Source organism: Pipistrellus hanaki, assembly GCF_964339955.1.
Source record: "Pipistrellus hanaki genome assembly, chromosome: 9".
NCBI lineage: Eukaryota > Metazoa > Chordata > Mammalia > Chiroptera > Vespertilionidae > Pipistrellus > Pipistrellus hanaki.
This window is the reverse complement of record NC_140511.1, coordinates 75,703,274-75,724,502: the sequence shown is the minus strand read 5'-3', so window position 1 is coordinate 75,724,502 and position 21,229 is coordinate 75,703,274. Positions and strand designations below refer to the sequence as shown.

The following is a 21,229-nucleotide window of genomic DNA, read 5'->3' as shown; positions in this document are numbered from 1 at the left end:
TTCACCCGCGGCCCTGGCCTCACCCGCTCCGGGCCCCGATGGTCTGAGGATGCTCCGGCCGCACGCGGACACCAGCCGCCCGAAGGCGACTGGCAGGGCCGAGGCCGCCAAGGCCGCCGCCATGTTCGACCGGAAGCGGAAGTGGAGGCGCGGCGAACCTGGTGCGTCGACGCACGGGGCCGGGCGGGGAACATCTCCCCGCGCGGCGACGGGACCTCGGCGGCTCCCGCACGGGTCGCACGGTGGCGGCGGCGGCGGCGGCGGCGGCGGCGATGGCCTCGGCGGCTGTGGAGACCTTCGTGGCCAAGCAGCTGGACCTGCTGGAGCTGGAGAGAGACGCGGAGGTGGAGGAGCGCAGGTACGGCCGCCGGCCCTCCTCTCGGGGTCGGTGATCTGCTCTGACCCAGGCGGACCCTCCGGGGCCCGGTCTCCCCCAGAGGTGGAGACCTCGTCACCTCCCTGGGCGGCCCTTTCTGGATTTGGACCCTTTCGTTTTTCGGTCCGAAGTTCCCCTCCCCGAACTTTCATCCGAGATCCCGCCTCTGCCCAGCTTTACTCCCATCGCCTGCTCAGCCCTCTTCCTCCTGGGTCCGCGCTGCGGATGTTGGCACCGGTGTGTGCCAGGCCCCATGAGCGTGGCTGGCATTGGGAGCCGGGGTATGAGCGCGGGGGGTGGGGTTGGGTTTGGGGTTGGGGGTGCGGCGGGGAGATAGACGCCTAAGCAGCCCCCCTCCAGCGTGACAAGTGGCGGGTGCTGAGGGCTGTGCGCGGGGCTGGGGAAGAAACCCGGAGCCAGGAGCGGCGCCAGGGGCGCTTCAGGGAGGAGGCGGAGCCTGGGCACAGCTGCAGGAAAATCGGGGTGCAGGTGTCCCCGAGGGGGAGCAGCCCTGAGTCAGAACAGGAATAGGCGTCTCACTGAAACACTAAGCGCACAGTGATGGAGGCTGTAAATCCTTCCCTCTCATTGCCCGTTCCTCTAACTCCCATGCTGAGTCTACAAAGCACGTTGCTGATATTCTGTCAGAGGCGCTGAGGGGCGAGGGGAGGGAACCTGCCCAACGCAGTGCAGGCAGAGGCAGGACCCGATTCCAGAGCTTACATTCCACCGGTGCGGTCTATACATGTATGGGGTTTGTTGAGAGGTTTTGACATAACAGTTAGGAGCTTGTGGGGAATCCCAGCTCCTTCATTTTTGGCTGTGTCGCTTCGCAGGTTGTATCTCTGAGCCTTAGATACCTTATCTGTAAAATGGGATCGTTCCCACCTCACAGGTTTGCTGAGAGAATGAAATGATTTTATTAAAAGTCAGGTGCTCAGCTTGGTACCAAGTGCAGAGCAATTGGTACCCCCGTGAGAAGGCAAATGGGCATCAGGTGGAGAAGGGCCTTGTATGATATTCTGGTGCAGAGGATGGCTTTCATGGAAATTAGGCAGATTTTTTTTTTGGGGGGGGCGGTGAATAGATTTGCATTTTAGGAGGATCACTTGGGTGCTGAGAGCTTTTTTTGTTGTTGTTTTTTAGAGAGAGTGGAAGGAGGGGGGAGAGAGAGAGAAACATCGATGTGAGACACATTGATTGGTTGTCTCCCACTTGCACCTGACTGGATCTGGGATGGAGCCTGCAGCCCAGGTACCCTGTCCTTGACCGAATTGAACCCTTCAGTCCACGGGCTGACGATCTCTCCACTGAGCCAAACCGGCTAGGGCCAGGAAGCTCTGTTTCATCCAGGCTGCCAGTGATGAGGGCTCTCGAGGGGAGAGGGAGAGGGAGAGGTGGATCCAGGCTGTAAACAGGAAGGACCCGATAGGACTCAGTGACTTGAACCAGGATGGGGGAGAGAGTAGAGAAGGGGAAGGTGGCGGGAGGTTCTGACTCAGGTGACTGGGGGAAGGGCCAAGTCATGAACTGCCCGCAGGCAGGTTTGAGAGGGACAGAGCCGGAATTGCACTGGCTCCTGTTTGGCGCTTGTGCCAGGTCTTCATTTTCTCCCCTTTCCCGTTTCTCCTGCCGGGTGGGACTGACCACGGTGAGGACAGGGTGGGAAGGACCACGGTGAGGACAGGGTGGGAAGGACCACGGTGAGGACAGGGTGGGAAGGACCACGGCGAGGACAGGGTGGGAAGGACCACGGTGAGGACAGGGTGGGAAGGACCACGGTGAGGACAGGGTGGGAATGGGCACGGAGAGGACAGGGTGGGAATGACCATGGTGAGGACAGGGTGGGACTGACCATGGTGAGGACAGGGTGGGAATGGGCACGGAGAGGACAGGGTGGGAATGACCACGGCGAGGACAGGGTGGGAAGGACCACAGTGAGGACAGGGTGGGAAGGACCACGGTGAGGACAGGGTGGGAAGGACCACGGTGAGGACAGGGTGGGAAGGACCACGGCGAGGACAGGGTGGGAAGGACCACGGTGAGGACAGGGTGGGAAGGACCACGGTGAGGACAGGGTGGGAATGGGCACGGAGAGGACAGGGTGGGAATGACCATGGTGAGGACAGGGTGGGACTGACCATGGTGAGGACAGGGTGGGAATGGGCACGGAGAGGACAGGGTGGGAATGACCACGGCGAGGACAGGGTGGGAAGGACCACAGTGAGGACAGGGTGGGAAGGACCACGGTGAGGACAGGGTGGGAAGGACCACGGTGAGGACAGGGTGGGAAGGACCACGGTGAGGACAGGGTGGGAAGGACCATGGCGAGGACAGGGTGGGAAGGACCACGGTGAGGACAGGGTGGGAAGGACCACGGTGAGGACAGGGTGGGAATGGGCACGGAGAGGACAGGGTGGGAATGACCATGGTGAGGACAGGGTGGGACTGACCATGGTGAGGACAGGGTGGGAATGGGCACGGAGAGGACAGGGTGGGAATGACCACGGCGAGGACAGGGTGGGAAGGACCACAGTGAGGACAGGGTGGGAAGGACCACGGTGAGGACAGGGTGGGAAGGACCACGGTGAGGACAGGGTGGGAAGGACCATGGCGAGGACAGGGTGGGAAGGACCACGGTGAGGACAGGGTGGGAAGGACCACGGTGAGGACAGGGTGGGAAGGACCACGGTGAGGACAGGGGGGGAAGGACCACGGCGAGGACAGGGTGGGACTGACCATGGTGAGGACAGGGTGGGACTGACCATGGTGAGGACAGGGTGGGAAGGACCACGGCGAGGACAGGGTGGGAATGGGCACGGAGAGGACAGGGTGGGAATGACCATGGTGAGGACAGGGTGGGACTGACCACGGTGAGGACAGGGTGGGAATGGGCACGGAGAGGACAGGGTGGGAAGGACCACGGCGAGGACAGGGTGGGAAGGACCACGGTGAGGACTGACCACGGCGAGGACAGGGTGGGAAGGACCACGGTGAGGACTGACTATGGTGAGGACAGGGTGGGAAGGACCATGGTGAGGACAGGGTGGGACTGACCACGGTGAGGACAGGGTGGGAATGGGCACGGAGAGGACAGGGTGGGAATGACCACGGTGAGGACAGGGGGAAGGACCACGGTGAGGACAGGGTGGGAAGGACCACGGTGAGGACAGGGGGGAAGGACCACGGTGAGGACTGACCACGGTGAGGACAGGGTGGGAAGGACCACGGTGAGGACAGGGGGGAAGGACCACGGTGAGGACAGGGGGAAGGACCACGGTGAGGACAGGGGGGAAGGACCACGGTGAGGACAGGGTGGGAAGGACCACGGTGAGGACAGGGGGAAGGACCACGGTGAGGACAGGGGGGAAGGACCACGGTGAGGACAGGGTGGGAAGGACCACGGTGAGGACAGGGTGGGAAGGACCACGGTGAGGACAGGGGGAAGGACCACGGTGAGGACAGGGTGGGACTGACCATGGTGAGGACAGGGTGGGAAGGACCACGGTGAGGACAGGGTGGGAATGGGCACGGAGAGGACAGGGTGGGAATGACCACGGTGAGGACAGGGTGGGAAGGACCACGGTGAGGACTGACCACGGTGAGGACAGGGGGAAGGACCACGGTGAGGACAGGGGGGAAGGACCACGGTGAGGACAGGGTGGGAAGGACCACGGTGAGGACAGGGGGGAAGGACCACGGTGAGGACTGATCACGGCGAGGACAGGGTGGGAAGGACCACGGTGAGGACAGGGGGGAAGGACCACGGTGAGGACTGACCACGGTGAGGACAGGGGGAAGGACCACGGCGAGGACAGGGTGGGAATGACCACGGTGAGGACAGGGTGGGAATGACCACGGTGAGGACAGGGTGGGAAGGACCACGGTGAGGACAGGGTGGGACTGACCACGGTGAGGACAGGGTGGGAAGGACCACGGTGAGGACAGGGGGGAAGGACCACGGTGAGGACAGGGTGGGAAGGACCACGGTGAGGACAGGGTGGGAAGGACCACGGTGAGGACAGGGGGGAAGGACCACGGTGAGGACTGATCACGGCGAGGACAGGGTGGGAAGGACCACGGTGAGGACAGGGGGAAGGACCACGGTGGGACAGGGGGAAGGACCACGGTGAGGACAGGGGGGAAGGACCACGGCGAGGACAGGGTGGGAAGGACCACGGTGAGGACAGGGTGGGAAGGACCACGGTGAGGACTGACCACGGTGAGGACAGGGGGAAGGACCACGGTGAGGACAGGGGGGAAGGACCACGGTGAGGACAGGGTGGGAAGGACCACGGTGAGGACAGGGGGGAAGGACCACGGTGAGGACTGATCACGGCGAGGACAGGGTGGGAAGGACCACGGTGAGGACAGGGGGGAAGGACCACGGTGAGGACTGACCACGGTGAGGACAGGGGGAAGGACCACGGCGAGGACAGGGTGGGAATGACCACGGTGAGGACAGGGTGGGAATGACCACGGTGAGGACAGGGTGGGAAGGACCACGGTGAGGACAGGGTGGGACTGACCACGGTGAGGACAGGGTGGGAAGGACCACGGTGAGGACAGGGGGGAAGGACCACGGTGAGGACAGGGTGGGAAGGACCACGGTGAGGACAGGGTGGGAAGGACCACGGTGAGGACAGGGGGGAAGGACCACGGTGAGGACTGATCACGGCGAGGACAGGGTGGGAAGGACCACGGTGAGGACAGGGGGAAGGACCACGGTGAGGACTGACCACGGTGAGGACAGGGTGGGAAGGACCACGGTGAGGACAGGGGGGAAGGACCACGGTGAGGACAGGGGGGAAGGACCACGGTGAGGACAGGGTGGGAAGGACCACGGTGAGGACAGGGTGGGAAGGACCACGGTGAGGACAGGGTGGGAAGGACCACGGTGAGGACAGGGTGGGAATGACCATGGTGAGGACAGGGGGGAAGGACCACGGTGAGGACTGACCACGGTGAGGACAGGGTGGGAAGGACCACGGTGAGGACAGGGGGGAAGGACCACGGTGAGGACTGATCACGGTGAGGACTGACCACGGAGAGGACAGGGGGAAGGACCACGGTGGGACAGAGTGGAGTGACCACGGTGGGACAGAGATTGACGTTCACTCCTGCCGTCTTCCAGGTCCTGGCAGGAGAACATCTCTCTGAAGGAGCTCCAGCGCCGCGGGGTGTGCCTGCTGAAGCTGCAGGTGTCCAGCCAGCGCACCGGGCTGTACGGACAGCTGCTGGTCACCTTCGAGCCCCGGAGAGGCGCGTCTGCGGGGGTGCTTCCCAGCAACAGCTTTTCCTCCGGTCTGTGCGTTTCTGGCGTGGGCACGTAACTGAGTGTGAGCAGCCTCGAGCTGGGCTCTGTCCAGGAGGCTGAGAGGAGAGGGGCAGGGACCTGCCCAGTGTGACGCAGGGCGTCAGGACCTGATGCGGAGTCGGAGTTCACGTGGCCAGTGCCGTGGCTGCCAGTGGTGGGGTGAGGGGGCTGCTGAGTGTCTTTCAGGAGTGACGGAGCAGGGCCTGTCTGTGCAGGGGGTTGGAACTCGGGAAACGCAGAGGTAAACGTGTGTTCAGTTAATGAGCGCTGTGGAGGGAATGGCCGCGGAGACCGATGGCTCCTGGACAAACAGGAAGTGGAGGGAGTGGCATTTATGCTGGAAAGCAGCCAGCTGAGAGTTGGGTGTGTTGCTGCAGCTATGGGCAGAGTCAGGTGGAGCTGTCCTTCTGAGGAGCGGTTTTGAGGCTCAGTAGCTTTGAGATGCATTCGGAAACAGGGGCTCCTATTCTGGGCACTCATGGGGCGATCACGGGGGCGGGGGGGTGGCCCTCTGCCCCAGGAGTACTGTTGCCACCTGATGTTTCTCTTTAAAAGTTGGGGAAGGTACATGCCCTTGAACGGAATTGAACCTGGGACCTTTCAGCCCGTAGGCTGATGCTCTATTCACTGAGCCAGACCAGTTAGGGCTCATGTGTGATTTAGATGTTAACTATTCATTTTCTTTTTTTTTTTTTCTTTCTTTTTTTTAAAATATATTTTATTGATATTTTACAGAGAGGAAGGGAGAGAGATAGAGAGCTAGAAACGTCGATGAGAGAGAAACATCGACCAGCTGCCTCTTGCACACCCCCTACCGGAGATGTGCCCGCAACCAAGGTACATGCCCTTGACCGGAATCGAACCCAGGACCTTTCAGTCCGCAGACCGACGCTCTACCACTGAGCCAGACCGGTTAGGGCTCATGTGTGTGATTTAGATGTTAACTGTTCATTTTCTAAATGACCTGGGACTTACTGTATAAAATAATTCACATTTAGCTTTGCTCAGTGTTTGCATAACTGAGTCTTTGTTTCGCAGGCGATATTGTGGGTCTGAACGATGAAGGAGGCCAGCTGGCCACTGGGGTCCTGACCCGGATCACCCAGAAGTCGGTCACCGTGGCCTTTGACCAGTCCTGTGATTTCCAGCTGAGCTTGGACCAGCAGAATTCCTACCGGCTGTTAAAACTTGCCAATGACGTCACTTACAAGCGCCTGAAGAAGTAAGCATGTGACTGGACCTCGCATGTAACGTTTTCCTTAAACACGGCTCCCTCAGCCCGCCACGCCTGGGCTGGGCAGAGAGCAGTGGCTTGGGGCTGGGCTTGTCCGTGCGCCCTCCCCGGAGCTGGGGGCTGCAGGCGGAGGGGGGCTGGGGCTCCGCCCTGACTTCATGGCGGGTGCTCCCTAAGCCCCTCCCTTGGCTTTTCTCCCCGGCAGAGCCCTGATCGCCCTGAAGAAGTACCATGCCGGCCCCGCGTTCTCGCTCATAGAGGTCCTCTTCGGCGGCGCAGCCCCCAGCCCTGCCGGCGACACACGTAAGAGCTCGTGCTTTCTCTCTTCTGGTTGGAACCACGCTGGGAGCTCTGGGGAGGAACGCGGCCGTGGGCCGCTTTGTCACGAGGTTGAGGAGGTACAGGCAGGAGAAATCATCTTGATTTCTTTAGGTAAATTCCTGGGAGTGACTTGCATGAGCTGGGCTCTTTTTCCTGGGCTGAGCATCAGAGAAAGCTCCTTCCGTTGGCTTTTCTAGGTTCTCTGACCCTGCTGCCTTTCGAGATGGCGGTGTCTTCCAGCCTGGTGCCCTGGAAGTGGGTGGCAGCCACTCACCCTGGAGGGTCCCCTCACCCGTGCTTGAGAGCATTGCTTTCGGTGTGAGAGGCTTCCGGGGTTGTTTGCTCAGCGCGCTATGGACACAAAGAGTAACACACGTGTCATGGAAAACTAGGATATTCAGAAACAGAAAAGCAGGGAGTCAGTCACCCCAAAGCCTGCCACTCCGTTCGCCTCACGAGTGCCTGTGTTTCATCTTCAACTCTTTCCCACATCCACATCCACATCCACATCCACATCCATATCTACATCCACATCTACATCCACATCTGACAGTGTGTGTTACATGCACGCACACAAGCACACAGGTACGCACACACGTTATTTGTTTACCCCTGTGAAGGAGAGTGACACGTCTTGATGGCACTGACACCTGAGGAGAAAGGGGCACGGTGTGGAGCAGTGGGACGTGCTTGGACACGGAGGCTCCCCTGGCAGCACTAACCCGGTCGGGTCTGCGCCTGGGCCTGTGTTTCGGCGTTGCCACACCGTGGGGCGGGTGCCGTGGGAGCAGAGCCGGATACAGCACCACCTGCTCCCGGAGCGCAGGGCACACAGCAAGTAACCAGTATGGCCGTGAGAGTCGGAATTGGAACTCGGCACTGGTATTTGTTAGTCCTCTTTTTTATTTTCCTCTTTTTTTTTTTTTTTGCTAGTATGCTTTTTTTTAAAACAAACAAACAAGCAAACAAAAGACATATCTTTATTGATTTCAGAGAAGAAGGGAGAAAGAGAGAGAAACATAATGAGAGAGAGAATATTGATTGGCTGCCTCCTGCATGCTCCCTCCTGGGGATCGAGCCCGCAACCCCGGGCATGTGCCCTTGGCCGGAATCGAACCTGGGACCTTCGATCTGCAGGCCAATGCTCTATCCACTGAGCCTAACAGCCTAGGGTTCTTTTATCCTTTATCTTTGTCATTTTATGGGCACATATAAAGGGACAATAAGTTCCAAGAAACAATTACCTTGAAGAGTCTGTTATCCTGGGGCTTGAGTGGTGAGGGTTTTGAGTAAAGGGACAGAAGGCCGATGTTAGGCTGTGCGGGCTGGTGCAGGAGCAAGCAGGCGGGGGTGACTTGGCGGCGTGGCTGGGCCCCAGGAGAGCCCGGCTCATGCTGGGTTTGGCCTGATCTGCAGCCTGCTGCTTCCTGTACTAGGGGATCTTTTGGAAACAAAGCAGGTTGATTTTTGTGTCGACCGGGTGCCTCCCGGGAAGTCCCGCTCCCTCCTGTGCTCCTCGGCGCCCGGAGAGCCGGCCTGACCCTGCCGCCTCTCCCACAGGGGCGCCGACCTTCTACAACGCCGCCCTGGACGCCTCCCAGCAGGAAGCGGTTTCATTCGCGCTGGCCCAGAAAGAGCTGGCCATCATCCACGGGCCTCCTGGCACCGGGAAGACCACCACCGTGGTGGAGTTCATCCTCCAGGCCGTGAAGCAGGGCTGCAAGGTGGGCCGGGCTCTCCCCGCCCTGCCCCGCCGGGAGGGAGGGCGGGTCCGGACGTCCCTGACGTTAGCTGAGCACCGGGGCCCTTTCTGCGTTCTGGCAGCCGAGTGGCACACAGGATGTGCCCTGGGCCACCTCGATGGGGGTGGCAGTGCCAGGACACGGGACGGGGGGAGGCCAGGGCCCCTGTTCTTTGTGTTGATGGAGGAGGGACTCTCTTCTCCGCCGCCGCCTGCCGTAATGGTGGGGCCGCTGTTCTGGAAGCAAGGCTGGGCCGTTCAGAGCGTCCCCGTCCGCTTGTTGGGTGAGAGCAGGATGTGACTGGTGACGAGACGGGGCCACAGCCAGGGTATGTCCAGGCCTATGGGTTCATTCTTTCCAGTCACCAGCCTCCGCACGCCTGGTGCTCGGGGGCCAGAGGTTCTCCAGCCCCGATTCCCGTTGTGCAGACACAGTGACAGTGTGCAGTGACGTGTCCCCGGCCCCGGGCGCCCACACCGCACCCTCTCTCCGCTCCGAAAGGCGTTCTCTTGGCTCCAGGGTAAATCCAGGTGGTTTCCTTAAACCCGACCTTGAGCTTTGCGCCCAGGTCCTGTGCTGCGCGCCCTCCAACATCGCCGTGGACAACCTGGTGGAGCGCCTGGCGCGGAGCGGGCGGCGGGCGCTGCGCCTCGGGCACCCCGCCCGGCTCCTGGAGTCCATCCAGCAGCACTCGCTGGACGCGGTGCTGGCGCGCAGCGACGGCGCCCAGATTGTGGCCGACATCCGGAGGGACATCGACCAGGTCTCGGTACGTGTGTCCCAGCCGGGCGCCCTCTCGGAGGCTCCGGTTCGAGATGGCATTTTCTCCTGTCCTCGGTCTGCGAGCTTTCTGGTTCTCCAGCCCCCGTGGTCCCTGGTTTCCTGAAAGGTCCCGCCCTGTGCGGCTCTCCGAGCTCGGGTCTCACTGTGGCCTGGCGCTCCTCGGGGCCTGGCCTCCCGGGGCCGGAGCCTGGGGTCAGCCTTTCCCGCAGGACAGCGGGTGGCGCAGGGCGGCCGGTGCAGGGCCAGCGGGGCGGGGACAGGCCCCGCGGTCCCTCAGCCCGGGAGGCGTGCAGATGTCTGCGGTGTGCTGGCGCTCCGTCCCAAACGCACAGGAGGGCCTGGCCCTGCTCCTGACTAAACCACGCTGTCTGCTCGGAGCTGGGCACAGTGGCCCTCCTGTCACTGCCACCGGACCCTGTCCTCCAGAGCGGACGTCACAGGGAAGGAAGGGGCAGCGTCTCTTTAGTCCTCACCTGAGGATGCTTTCCCGCCGGGAAGGGTGGGGAGAGAAGCATCAATGAGAGAGACATGTGGGTTGGTTGCCTTCCAAACGCACCCCGTCCGGAGCTTGGGGTTGAGCCTGCAACCGAGGTACATGCCATTGGCCGGGAATCGAACCCTTGACCCTTTGTCTGCAGGCCGATGCCCTAACCACTGAGCAACCAGCCAGGGCAGGGATTACAGCTCTTTTTAATTTTTTTTAATTTATTTTAATTTTTAAAAAAATATATTTTATTGATTTTATACAGAGAGGAAGGGAGAGAGATAGAGAGTTAGAAACATCGATGAGAGAGTCATCGATCAGCTGCCTCTTGCACACCCCCCACTGGGGATATGCCCGCAACCAAGGTACATGCCCTTGACCAGAATCGAACCCGGGACCCTTCAGTCCCCAAGCCGACGCTCTATCCATTGAGCCAAACCGGTCCCGGCTATTTATTTTAATTTTTAAAAAAATATATATTTTATTGATTTTTTACAGAGAGGAAGGGAGCGGGAGAGAGAGAGTTAGAAACGTCGATGAGAGAGAAACATCGACCAGCTGCCTCTTGCACACTTCCTACCGGGGATGTGCTTGCAACCAATGTACATGCCCTTGACCGGAATCGAACCTGGGACCTTTCAGTCCGCAGACCGACGCTCTACCACTGAGCCAAACCGGTTTCGGCTATAGCTCTTTTTTAGTATTAAAGTGAGTTGGGGTTTATATAGTCATTTAATGGGCTAAACAAAAAAAACATTTTTAAATCTCTTGACAAATGTGGGGTAAAAAGGAATCTCAGCTGCTCTGTGTACGCGCTACTAAACCAGGCCCTGAGGGGCAGGAGCCTGTCCGTGACCCGGGGCGACTGGGCTCACAGATACAGCGCCCTCTGCTGCGAGGACCGGCGTCCTGTCTGCCTTGCCCTGTGCAGCGACACTGGCTCTAAGGCCGGGCAGGTGGCAGGTGCTTAGCACTTTGTGTATCTGTTGCTCCTTCAAGAAAGAGTTTGACCTTGTTGCCTTTTAATAAACTTATCGAAATGGACCAAGGGATTATAAATAAAAGCACTTTGTGAACTCAAAAGAGCTAAATAAGTGCTAAGTTGTGTCAAAGTGGTTGTATCTTCTGCCTGGCTGGTGTAGTGGTTGGCACATGAACTGTAAGTTCAAAGTTCAATTGCTCGTCAGGGCACATGCCCAGGTTGTGGGCTCGGTCCCCAGTAGGGGGCGTGCAGGAGGCAGCCCACCCATGATTCTCTCTCATCGTTGATGTTTCTATCTCCCCCTGTTCCTTCCTCTCTCTGAAATCAATTTTAAAAAAGGGGTTATGTTTTCTTTGTAGGTGAAAATTAGGAAGACCCAGGATAAGAGAGAGAGGAGTACTTTTCAAAATGAAATCAGGCTGCTGAGGAAGGAGCTGAAGGCGAGGGAGGAAGCCGCGATGCTGGAAAGCCTGCGGGCGGCCGACGTGGTCCTGGCCACAAACACGGGTGAGGAGGCTCCCCGCCCGCCCTCGGCCTCAGGTGTCCCCCTCCGTTTTCTGGAGCCGATTGTGTAGGACGGTCCTCCCTCCCTGCCGGGCAGAGCTCACCGGGAAGCCTCTGGGCTTGGAGGTTTCTCTGGGAGGTTTTTCACTGCACAGCGGATTTCCTTACCTGATAACGGGACTACGTTCAGGTTAGCTCTTCTCACGGGAACTGGTGTCTTGGAAGGAATGAATCCATTTAATCTGAGTTGTTGAGTTCATTGGCGCGACGTTGTTCGTAATGTGGTTTTATCACCTTAAAGATGAGGAGCAGGCTCGGGGGTAGGAGCGTCTCTTGGGCCAGGTCTGCGCCCTGAACCGTCTCAGAGCAGCTGGGTGGGCAGGGGGAGCTGACGGGCTGGTTCTGACTCGTGGAGGTTTCGTCTCTGGGTGTCGGCTCAGCAGTTAATTGTTCTGAAAACACTTTAGAGGAGAATTAGTTACATTTTATATTCAGAAAACGATGCAGGAACGTTTATACATAAGACGGCCTTCCGAGGGCTTGGGTCACAGCCCCGAAGGGGTGATGGGTTTTGGTGACTGAGGCGTCCGAGTGGCCCATGGCTGGGGACACACCCCCTCACGTAGGGCAGGCGCTGTGGGCCTTGGCCGTCCTCGCCAAGTCATCGTTCTGGGCTGCCCGTTTGTTCGGCTGAACATGAGGCCGGGCTGTCGGCGTCTCTGTTGGTGCCTCTGTCGGTGCCCGGCAGCTGTGCTCACAGCCTGTGCCCCCGTAAGCCCGTGGCTCCCTCTCCACCAGGCGCTTCCCCCGACGGGCCCCTGAAGCTGCTGCCGGACGGCTACTTCGACGTGGTGGTCATCGACGAGTGCGCCCAGGCCCTGGAGGCCAGCTGCTGGGTCCCCCTGCTGAAGGCCAGGAAGTGCGTGCTGGCCGGGGACCACAAACAGCTGCCCCCCACCATCGTCTCTCCCAAGTGAGCCCTCTGCCGGGCGCCTCGGCCCCTCCCGCTCACCCTTTGCTCTGTCCCCGAGGGCCGGCCCAGATGTCCCGCTCACAGGAGGCCCTGGCGTGCCGCCCTCACACCTGCTCCTTCAGACGTTACACCTCAGCCGGTGCTCCTGGAGGCCGGGGCTGGCGTCCGAGCAGCAGGGGCAGGTCCCTGTGGCCTGGGAACCTGGCCCATGCTCGGATTGAGCACCCCGAGGGGCTGCGGGGTGGACGGCCGGGCGCACTCACCCGCTTCTGTGGGTCAGCACACGGCCCAGCGTGGGTCCCGAGGCCTGGCCTGTGGGCACCTCCTTCCACGGGACACCTCTCCCAGGCCTGCCCGCTGCGGGCACAGTGTCCCCTCCGAGCACAGGCTCCCGTGGCCCTCCCCTGCGGGCTGACTGACTCCGAGGACACGGCCCGCAGGCCGGTCCACGGTCAGCTCCCGCCTCGGACCCCTGGCTTCACCACATCTGCACGGTCCCCCTGCCGCGTTCTCCCGGCCCCAGGCTTAGGAGGCTGTTATTCAGCCGACCACACCTTAGTTCTTGGTCAGAACTGGGGAGCCAGTCGGGTTCGAGGTGCAGCCCTCCCTGGGCCCTGGCCTCACGCTAGCCTCCCTCCCCTTCCTCTCGGCGCAGAGCTGCGCAGGCGGGACTGTCGCTGAGCCTGATGGAGCGCCTGGCCCAGGGCTGCTGCGCGGGGGCGGTGCGGACGCTGACGGTGCAGTACCGCATGCACCGGGCCATCATGCAGTGGGCCTCGGAGGCCCTGTACGGCGGGCGGCTCACGGCACACCCTTCCGTGGCAGAGCAGCTCCTGCGGTGAGTGACGTGGCCGAGGCCGGTCCTGACGGAGCCCTGTGCCACCGAGGGGCCTGCAGGTTGTAGAGGAGGAGCCAGGGGCGGGCAGTGCTGAGGGCAGGAAGGGAGACGCGGCTTCTGCTCTGAGGGCCTCGGCGCCAGGGCCTTACGCTCAGTGTCCACCGTGCAGGGACCTCCCGGGAGTGGCCGCCACGGAGGAGACGGGCCTGCCCCTGCTGCTCGTGGACACGGCCGGCTGCGGGCTGTCTGAGCTGGAGGGGGAGGAGGACCAGTCTAAGGGGAACCCAGGTGAGCTCGCTTTCCTGTCTGTACAGACCTCGGGCTCCTCCAAACACGCGCGTCCCTCTAGTTGCCAGCCTGGGAGCAGAGGGGAGGGAGCACCGAGGGGCCTCGGGCGGTTAAGCCTGAGCGCGTTGGATGCTCTTCTCCACGAGCAGCCACGGTCGGGCGGATCCGAGGCGACTGGAGGCGTTTTGTCTTCCGTCCCAGCAGCGTGGCCAGCGCTGCCGGGCTGGCCTTGGGATGAGGTCCTCGCTCAGCGCGCAGGACGTCCATTCGGTTCCACTCCAGGGCGGCCACTAACAGGGCACGTGGCCCTGCTTACATGGAGAGTGATGGTTGTTTCTGGAATTCAGGTTGGCTGGGGGGCCTGTAGTTTTTTCATTCTTAAAATTTATTTGAGAGAGAGAGGAAAAGAGACCCACACACACAGAGACAGAGAGACATTGATGTGAGAGAGAAACATCAACCGGTGGCCTCCTATACACATCCCAGCTGGGGATTGAACCCGCAACCCGGGCATGTGCCCTGACCGGGAATAGAACTGGTGACCTTTTGGTGCACAGATGACGCTCAACTCACTGGCCACCCAGTGGGGTCCTGCATTTTGTTTCTGAGTCTGAGGACACTCCGACTCAGGTGGGGGGTCCCGGGATGACCCAGATCAGCTCGACAGAGTAGAGGGAGAGCTGCTGGGAGAAGCAGGGCCAACCTCGGGGTGGCTGCCCTGTCCTGGCCTCGGGGTGGCTGCCCTGTCCTGACCTCGGGTGGCTGCCCTGTCCTGACCTCGGGTGGCTGCCCTGTCCTGACCTCGGGTGGCTGCCCTGTCCTGGCCTCGGGGTGGCTGCCCTGTCCTGGCCTCGGGGTGGCTGCCCTGTCCTGACCTCGGGTGGCTGCCCTGTCCTGGCCTCGGGGTGGCTGCCCTGTCCTGGCCTCGGGGTGGCTGCCCTGTCCTGACCTCGGGTGGCTGCCCTGTCCTGACCTCGGGTGGCTGCCCTGTCCTGGAAGCCTGCTCTCTGTGCCGCAGGGGAGGTGCGCCTCGTCAGCCTGCACGTCCAGGCTCTGGTGGACGCTGGCGTCGCGGCGAGCGACATTGCCGTCATCACGCCATACAACCTCCAGGTGCGAACACCCCCTTCTCTCCGTGTCTGTCGGTGGGGCCCAGCCATCTCCGCGCTGAGAGGTAAAGGGCCATTTACTGGTTCTTTTGGCCAAAAACCCCAGGCTGGAGTTGGCCACGTCACGTCTGCGTTGAGGCTCAGACATCAGCAAGAGCCTCCCTCTGTCCGTTTGTCCATCTCACTCGCTCTGCATCTCCCGCCTCATCCTGTGCCCCCGGCCAGGCCGCCTGTGTTGGCTTCTGTTTCCCGCCAGCTCTCCCGGCGTCCCCGGCGTCCCCGGCAGCCTCGGGGACGGTGCCCTTACACAGGAGCCCCGGGAACAGAGGCCTTTGCCACGGGACTCAGTTTCCCATCTCGCTGATCTGGCTGTCCCCCTGCCCCAGCCAGCCGCTGTGACCTGGAGCTGGGTCCTCGCCCGTCCCTGGGACCGGCCGGCCGGGCTTTCTGGAACCCGGGGACAGAGGTGGGAGGGGGCGGTTGCTGAAGGAAGGCAGGTGCTGGCTCCCTGCAGAGGGCAGGTGGTGAGTCAGCAGAAACAGTGGCTGGTCCCTTCGGGTGTTGGTGTTGGAGGGGGTGGGGTCCTATCTGGCGGGGGCAGAGGGGGCCAGGGGAGTGATTTTGTTGGCTCTTTTGCACGCCTGTGAGGAGGGCCGTGGTGGAAACCAGGCCGGGGCGGTTCTGCAGGCGAGGCCCTCTGCTGAGTGGAAGGACAGCGGGTCTGAGCCGCCTGGGCCCAGGCTACGGGGACCCGGTCTGAGGCCCCGGTCTGCTTGGTGCTTCAGGTGGACCTGCTCAGACAGAGCCTTGCTCACAGGCACCCAGAGCTTGAAATCAAGTCGGTCGACGGCTTCCAAGGCCGAGAGAAGGAGGCGGTGGTGCTGTCCTTCGTCAGGTCCAACAGGAAAGGTATGGCGCGCTCGCCAGGGTCCCCAAAGTGAGTGACGCGCGGAGGCGGCTGGGCTTCCCGCCGTGCGGTCCCCGGAGAGTGGGCGTGGGCTGCAGGCTGTCCTGTGTGAGCTCTGCGTGGGGAGAGACAGCCGCGGGAGCGAGGCCTCGAGTGCCGGCCCGCCTGGGCCCCGTGCACGGCGGGGAGAGCGGCGCCAGGCGGGAAAGGCGCTCCCGGCACGGAGCAGCGTGCAGGCTTAGGGCCCGGGCATGTGGTTGGGGTCGGGGCTGGGAGCCAGGCAGGCTGGGGGCCCGGGCACCGCCCAGGAGGTGGAGCCCCTCAGGCTCAGAGCTCGTCTTCCGGCCTCAAGGCTGCTTCAGCCTCCGGGCCAGCCTTGATGCGCACGGAGCTTGTGGAATTTCGACAGGTAAGAGAGTTGTCCCCGGAGACAGTGCTAATGGGCTGGGAACAGCATTTGCAGTGGAAGGTTGGAGACAGGCGGGAGGTGGGACAGCTGTGCCGGGCGGGAGAAGGCACTGGAATGGCCCCGCTTCTCTGCAGTGTGCCAGCTGCAGCCCCGCCCCGCTGCCACCCGGCTCTGGCTCAGGGGGAGGAGGGGTACTTACTGGGAAACGAGTGACAGGAGGAGAGCCACCGCAGCGGGAGCCGGGCGCCGCCCACCACCCTGTGCGCTGGGGGGAGCAGGGCAGCAGCCGGGGCGTCACGGTGGGGCTTTGGGGCCTCGTGTCCGTGGGAGGCGGAGCGGGAGGCCGTGCTGAGCCTGGAGCGGGTCCTTCGTGGGGGTGCCTGCGGGGGCAGGGGAGCCTGCCGCCTGTGCCTCAGGCCGAGCTCCCGCCCGCTCGCCCTGCCTCCTTACAGGCGAAGTGGGCTTCCTCGCCGAGGACCGGCGGATCAACGTCGCCATCACCCGCGCCCGGCGCCAGGCGGCCATCGTCTGCGACTCCCGCACGGTGAGCAGCCACGCCTTCCTGAAGACCCTGCTGGACCACTTCGCGGAGCATGGGGAGGTGCGCACCGCCTTCGAGTACCTCGATGACATCGTCCCCGAGAACTATTCCCACGAGAGCTCCCAGGGTCCCGGCCAGGCCGGGGCCAAGCCCCAGGGCTCCGCCGGGGCCGCCAGGAAGCCCGGGAGCCGGCGGCCGGAGGGAGCTGGGGAGGCCAGAGCGACCGCCAGGCTGGGCCGGAAGGCGCCGGACGGGAAGCCCGTGGGCTCTGAGGCCCAGGCTCAGCCCAGCCTCAACGGAGGCGGCCCCGGGGGGGCGGGGAGCAGGGACGGTGCGGACCACTTCAGGGCCCTGATCGCCGAGTTTGTGGCCAGCGAGCAAGTGCAGCTGGAGTTTCCCGCTTCCCTGAACTCACACGACAGGATGCGCGTCCACCAGATAGCGGAAGAGCACGGGCTGCGGCACGACAGCTCCGGGGAAGGGAAGCACAGGTTCATCACTGTGAGCAAGAGGGCCCCGCCGGCCACAAAGGCCCCGAAGGCCACACAGGCCCCACAGGCCACGCCGGCCCCACAGGCCACGCCAGCCCCGCAGGCCACGCAGGCCCCACAGGCCACGCCAGCCCCGCAGGCCACGCTGGCCCCGAAGGCCACGCCAGCACCGAAGGCCACACTGGCTCCACTGGTCCCAGAGGCTCCACCGGTCCCACCCGTGCTGGCAGGGACTGACAGCAAAGCCCCTCTCCGTCCCGAGCCCCCCAGCCCCACGCAGACGGAGCCCCCCGGGCGAGAGCCGAGCAGCGTGGACCTGAGGGCTGTGCACCTGGAGAGGCTGCAGCGGGAAAGGGGCAGGCAGGAGCAGCGAGCCAGGGAGGGACTGCGTGGCCCGGGGCTGCGGAAGTTACCAGAAAAGAAAAAGAAGAAAGATGCCAAAGGTGAGTCGGGTCAGCTAATGAGAACACAGGCTTGGTGTCCCCTTCACTGGGCTGTTTGCCCCACTTGCAGCGCCCCTCTGCCCAGGCAAGAATCAGGGCTTCCTCCTGGTGGGCCTGGCTCTGCATCCTGCGCTTCATGTTTAAGGGTTGGAGTGAGCCCTGAGGGTGGCAGCTGGTCGCAGAGACCCTCGGTCCCTGGGGGCTGGCACGGGGCCTGGCAGAGGAGGTGCGCCCCCTGGAGGAGCAGACAGGGACGGGAGGGAGGAGTCTCAGACCCCTGCCGTGGCGACAGCCCTCCTGACTCAGACCCCGAAGTGCGAGTGCTCACCCCTCCTGGCGGCGACTGGTTTCTAGCTCTGAGGACGGACTCCGTGCTCGTTGCCTTGACCCCGAGAGCAGGGATTAGGCGTAGCCGCTCGTGGGGCAGCCGTGCCCCCTTCCCTCTCCCCGTCCCCGGAGACGTGTTCTTCCCTGTTTGAGCGGCACCCTTCTCCCCAGGACCTGCGGCCCCGGACCTGCCCTCCACGGAGGACTTCGACACCCTGGTCTCGGCCGCCGTGAAGGCTGACAACACCTGCGGCCTCGCCAAGTGCCGGGCCAGCGTCGTGACTCTGGGCCAGCTCTGCCCACACTGCGGCCACCGCTACTGCCTCAGCCACTGCCTGCCCGAGGTGCGCGGGCCCCGGCGTAGCCCCACGCCTCCGTCCCACCCTCTGCCAGTCTGCCAGTGTGGGGCAGCGTCCTCCAGACACCCCCAGCCAGCACCGCCGGCCCCGCACTGGGGTCAGGGGAGGTCCGAGCTCTGCTTTGGGCACATTTTGCTGCTGAGCGTGGCGGGTGGGCCTGAGCTGTGAGTGTGCACAGCTGCGTCAGCCCTCAGGGAGGCTGCCGACTGCCTGTGCTCCCCTCCGCTCGAGGGAGGTCCGGGCCGGCCAGGCCCCGGGCGAAGGAGGGGAGCCGGGGGGAAGGGTCCGTGTGCGGGAGGGGATGGGGCCCCTCCGAGGTCTCACGCTGGAGCTTCATGGTCCCCAAGCTCCAGGATGGGCGGGGCGGCGGGGCCTTGTCCCCTCTCGTCTGGCACTGACTCTCGTGTCCCCCCAGATCCACGGCTGCGGGGAGAGGGCTCGCGCCCACGCCCGGCAGAGGATCAGCCGGGAGGGAGTGCTGTACGCCGGCAGCGGGACCAAGGACCGGTCCCTGGACCCCGCCAAGAGGGCCCAGCTGCAGAGGAGCCTGGACAAGAAGCTGGGCGAGCTGAGCAGCCAGAGGAGGAGCAAGAGGAGGGAGAAGGAGCCGTGAGCCCGCCCTCGCCCTCCGGCCTGGTCTCTGCCGACGCGGTGGAGGCCGCGGCCGTCCTGGTGCTTCCTGTGCCTTGTCGCTGCTCCGGGTCATGTGACCAGGCTGCATGGGCAAGTGAGGGCCCCTGGGAGGGGTGTCCTCTGTCTTCGCGCTGGGGTGGGGACGGGCCGCAGTGGCTGTTCCCTGGACCTTCCTGGGAGAGGCAGCCCCAGGTCTCGGCTTTGCCGGCACCAGGCCCCAGGCTCCCCGAGGCCCCTCGCCAGCTGCTTTAAGAGAACCTCAGGTGGATGTGTATTTCAACTGCAGAGTTTTATTTGCTCCAGAGAAATATAAGTTATTTAAGAATTAAAGACACGTGCACACTACTGCCCACAGTGGGCTATGGCGTTCTTTCCCGTCTTGCTCACTTTCCTGAGGTTGAAGGTGCAGGGTCGCTGCGGGGGCAGCCCTTTCCTGTTAACCCGTGACAGACAGGGAGAAACCACTTCCTGTTCTGCTTGGCTACCCCCTTCCTCTCACACCCCCCCCCCCTCCCGAAGGTCTGTAACCTGGGAGGAGCCAGGGCGGGCCTTTTCCCGGGCGCTGCGTGGGGTCAGAGAGGCCGCCTGTCTGGGGCCTGAGGGGTTGCCCTGTGTCACAGCCTGCCTCCCCCTCGCCCGCAAGGCCCAGGCCTCACTTTCGGGGTGCTCTCTCCTCCCAGACCCTCCGTAAGTGCAGCAGGCCCCTTGGCCTCTGTGAGGCTGTCTCCTGACCAGGCATCGGGGCCTCCGTGTTTCAGGCGTGTCCCTCAGGAGCCTGTCTGGCCTGCACAGTTATGTGTCCTCCATGCCGGCTGACACTTGGACCACTTTGCTTTTGCCAGTGCTGGGCCGCCTTCTTGCAGACCCGGTTGTCCTCCTGCCCAGACCCGATGCCCTCTGTGCGCCCATGGCCCCCTCTCCTCCCCTGCGTATATGCCTTCCTCTCGCTCCCATCAAGTGTCTTTAGGACTAGACTGTTGGGGAGGGGACGGGGCAGGGACCCTGTATTTAAATGCCATGCCATCCCTCTGATAACGCGTGTGAGCAGAGAGCCTGCCCACATGTGTTTGAGACGTCATGGTTGCTGGGTGCCCGGGGCAGCCATTGTGCCTGCTGAGGGTGCTTGCTTTATCTTCCCGTCTGTGTGATGAGAAACTCTGATGCCCTGGCCACAGGGCGGCTGTGTGTCCTTGGCCGGATCAGAGACCCGCACCCGCCTGGCCGCAGCAAGGCCAGGTTCAGGGCTGGGCCAGCATCCGAAAGGGCCCACCTGGTTCCACCCTGCCACCCACGCACAGACACGCCTCCACTGCGGGCGCCTGTCTGCAGGAGAAACAGCCAATGCAGAAACAGCCAACAGTGGGGTGGGGACACCTGACCACATTGCTGAGCACCTGGATCCAGCCACACCTGACCCCTACCCCATTCTCCCCAGTGTCCTGAATAAAATCTCTTTTTTTAGCTGAAGAAAGTCCGCCTTGGGTTTCTGTCTCTGCAGCTAAAAGGGTCCTTGCTGGTCCAGGACCCACATCTGTATATGTCATCGGTGTACCCTGACCCAGCATGGTGGGCAGGGCCAAATCCGTGTTAGAGAAAGATCAGGACCTGGGCCTTCATCCACATGTTCTTCCCACGGGCCAGTTCCGCCCGGAAGAGCATGGGCAGGGCTGCTGGAAGGTCCAGAGATGGAGAACCCCGAGTCTGAATGCTGGTGCCCTCCAACGAACTCTGCTTCAGCAGGTCCCGTCCCCTCCCACCTCCTGCTCCTCTGTCCAGGGACAGCGACAGCCCCCAGCCCGCCCGCGGTGCTGAGAAGTCCCCGTAGGGAGCAGCCAGGAGTGTCCTGTGTTGGCCTGGGTCCGGGTTAGTGGGCTTCTCGGGGTACCTGGTGCAGTGTTCACCCACCTGCCCCCGCACCGAGCACCCACCCCTCCACCACCGACCTCCACTCCAGCCAGCACTGACGCATCGTTAAAATGTCAGAGTTGACGATTGCAATGCAAAACGTTTCCATTTCTCATCCAGAGAGACCTTGTTAGGAAAATGTTTGTAGCTGGTTGCTTGAAAAATGTCTCCAGTTGGCCTGGAGAGGGAGAGCCTTAAAAAAAAAAAAAAAAAAAAAAAAAAGGAAAAACACCCCAAGCCAACCATCTTCCCGGCCAGCGAGA

The 21,229-nt window shown here is 62.5% G+C and overlaps 3 protein-coding genes across 4 annotated transcripts in view; 1 reads left to right on the top strand and 2 right to left on the bottom strand.

The window, feature by feature from the left end:
• MRPL21 (mitochondrial ribosomal protein L21) overlaps positions 1–165 on the bottom strand; it is a 7,318-nt gene extending 7,153 nt beyond the window's left edge. Inside the window, exon 1 of one of the 2 annotated variants that reach the window (XM_084894590.1) lies at positions 24–165. In XM_084894590.1, the coding sequence (XP_084750716.1) occupies positions 24–123 (100 nt within the window). In that variant the 5' untranslated portion in view covers positions 124–165. The remainder of the gene's footprint in view (positions 1–23) is intronic. The other variant, XM_084894589.1, reaches the window with a different exon arrangement.
• CPT1A (carnitine palmitoyltransferase 1A) overlaps positions 1–21,229 on the bottom strand; it is a 388,913-nt gene that overhangs the window by 63,526 nt on the left and 304,158 nt on the right. The gene's annotated exons all lie outside the window — the stretch shown is intronic.
• Positions 164–21,229, top strand: IGHMBP2 (immunoglobulin mu DNA binding protein 2). The gene is made up of 15 exons (XM_084894559.1): positions 164–358; positions 5,511–5,680; positions 6,732–6,915; positions 7,133–7,230; positions 8,809–8,972; positions 9,559–9,759; positions 11,599–11,746; positions 12,542–12,716; positions 13,372–13,554; positions 13,724–13,842; positions 14,861–14,955; positions 15,737–15,860; positions 16,720–17,742; positions 18,241–18,413; positions 18,844–21,229. Exons 1-15 carry the CDS (start codon positions 273–275, stop codon positions 19,039–19,041), a joined length of 3,141 nt encoding a protein of 1,046 aa, XP_084750685.1. The 5' UTR covers positions 164–272; the 3' UTR covers positions 19,042–21,229.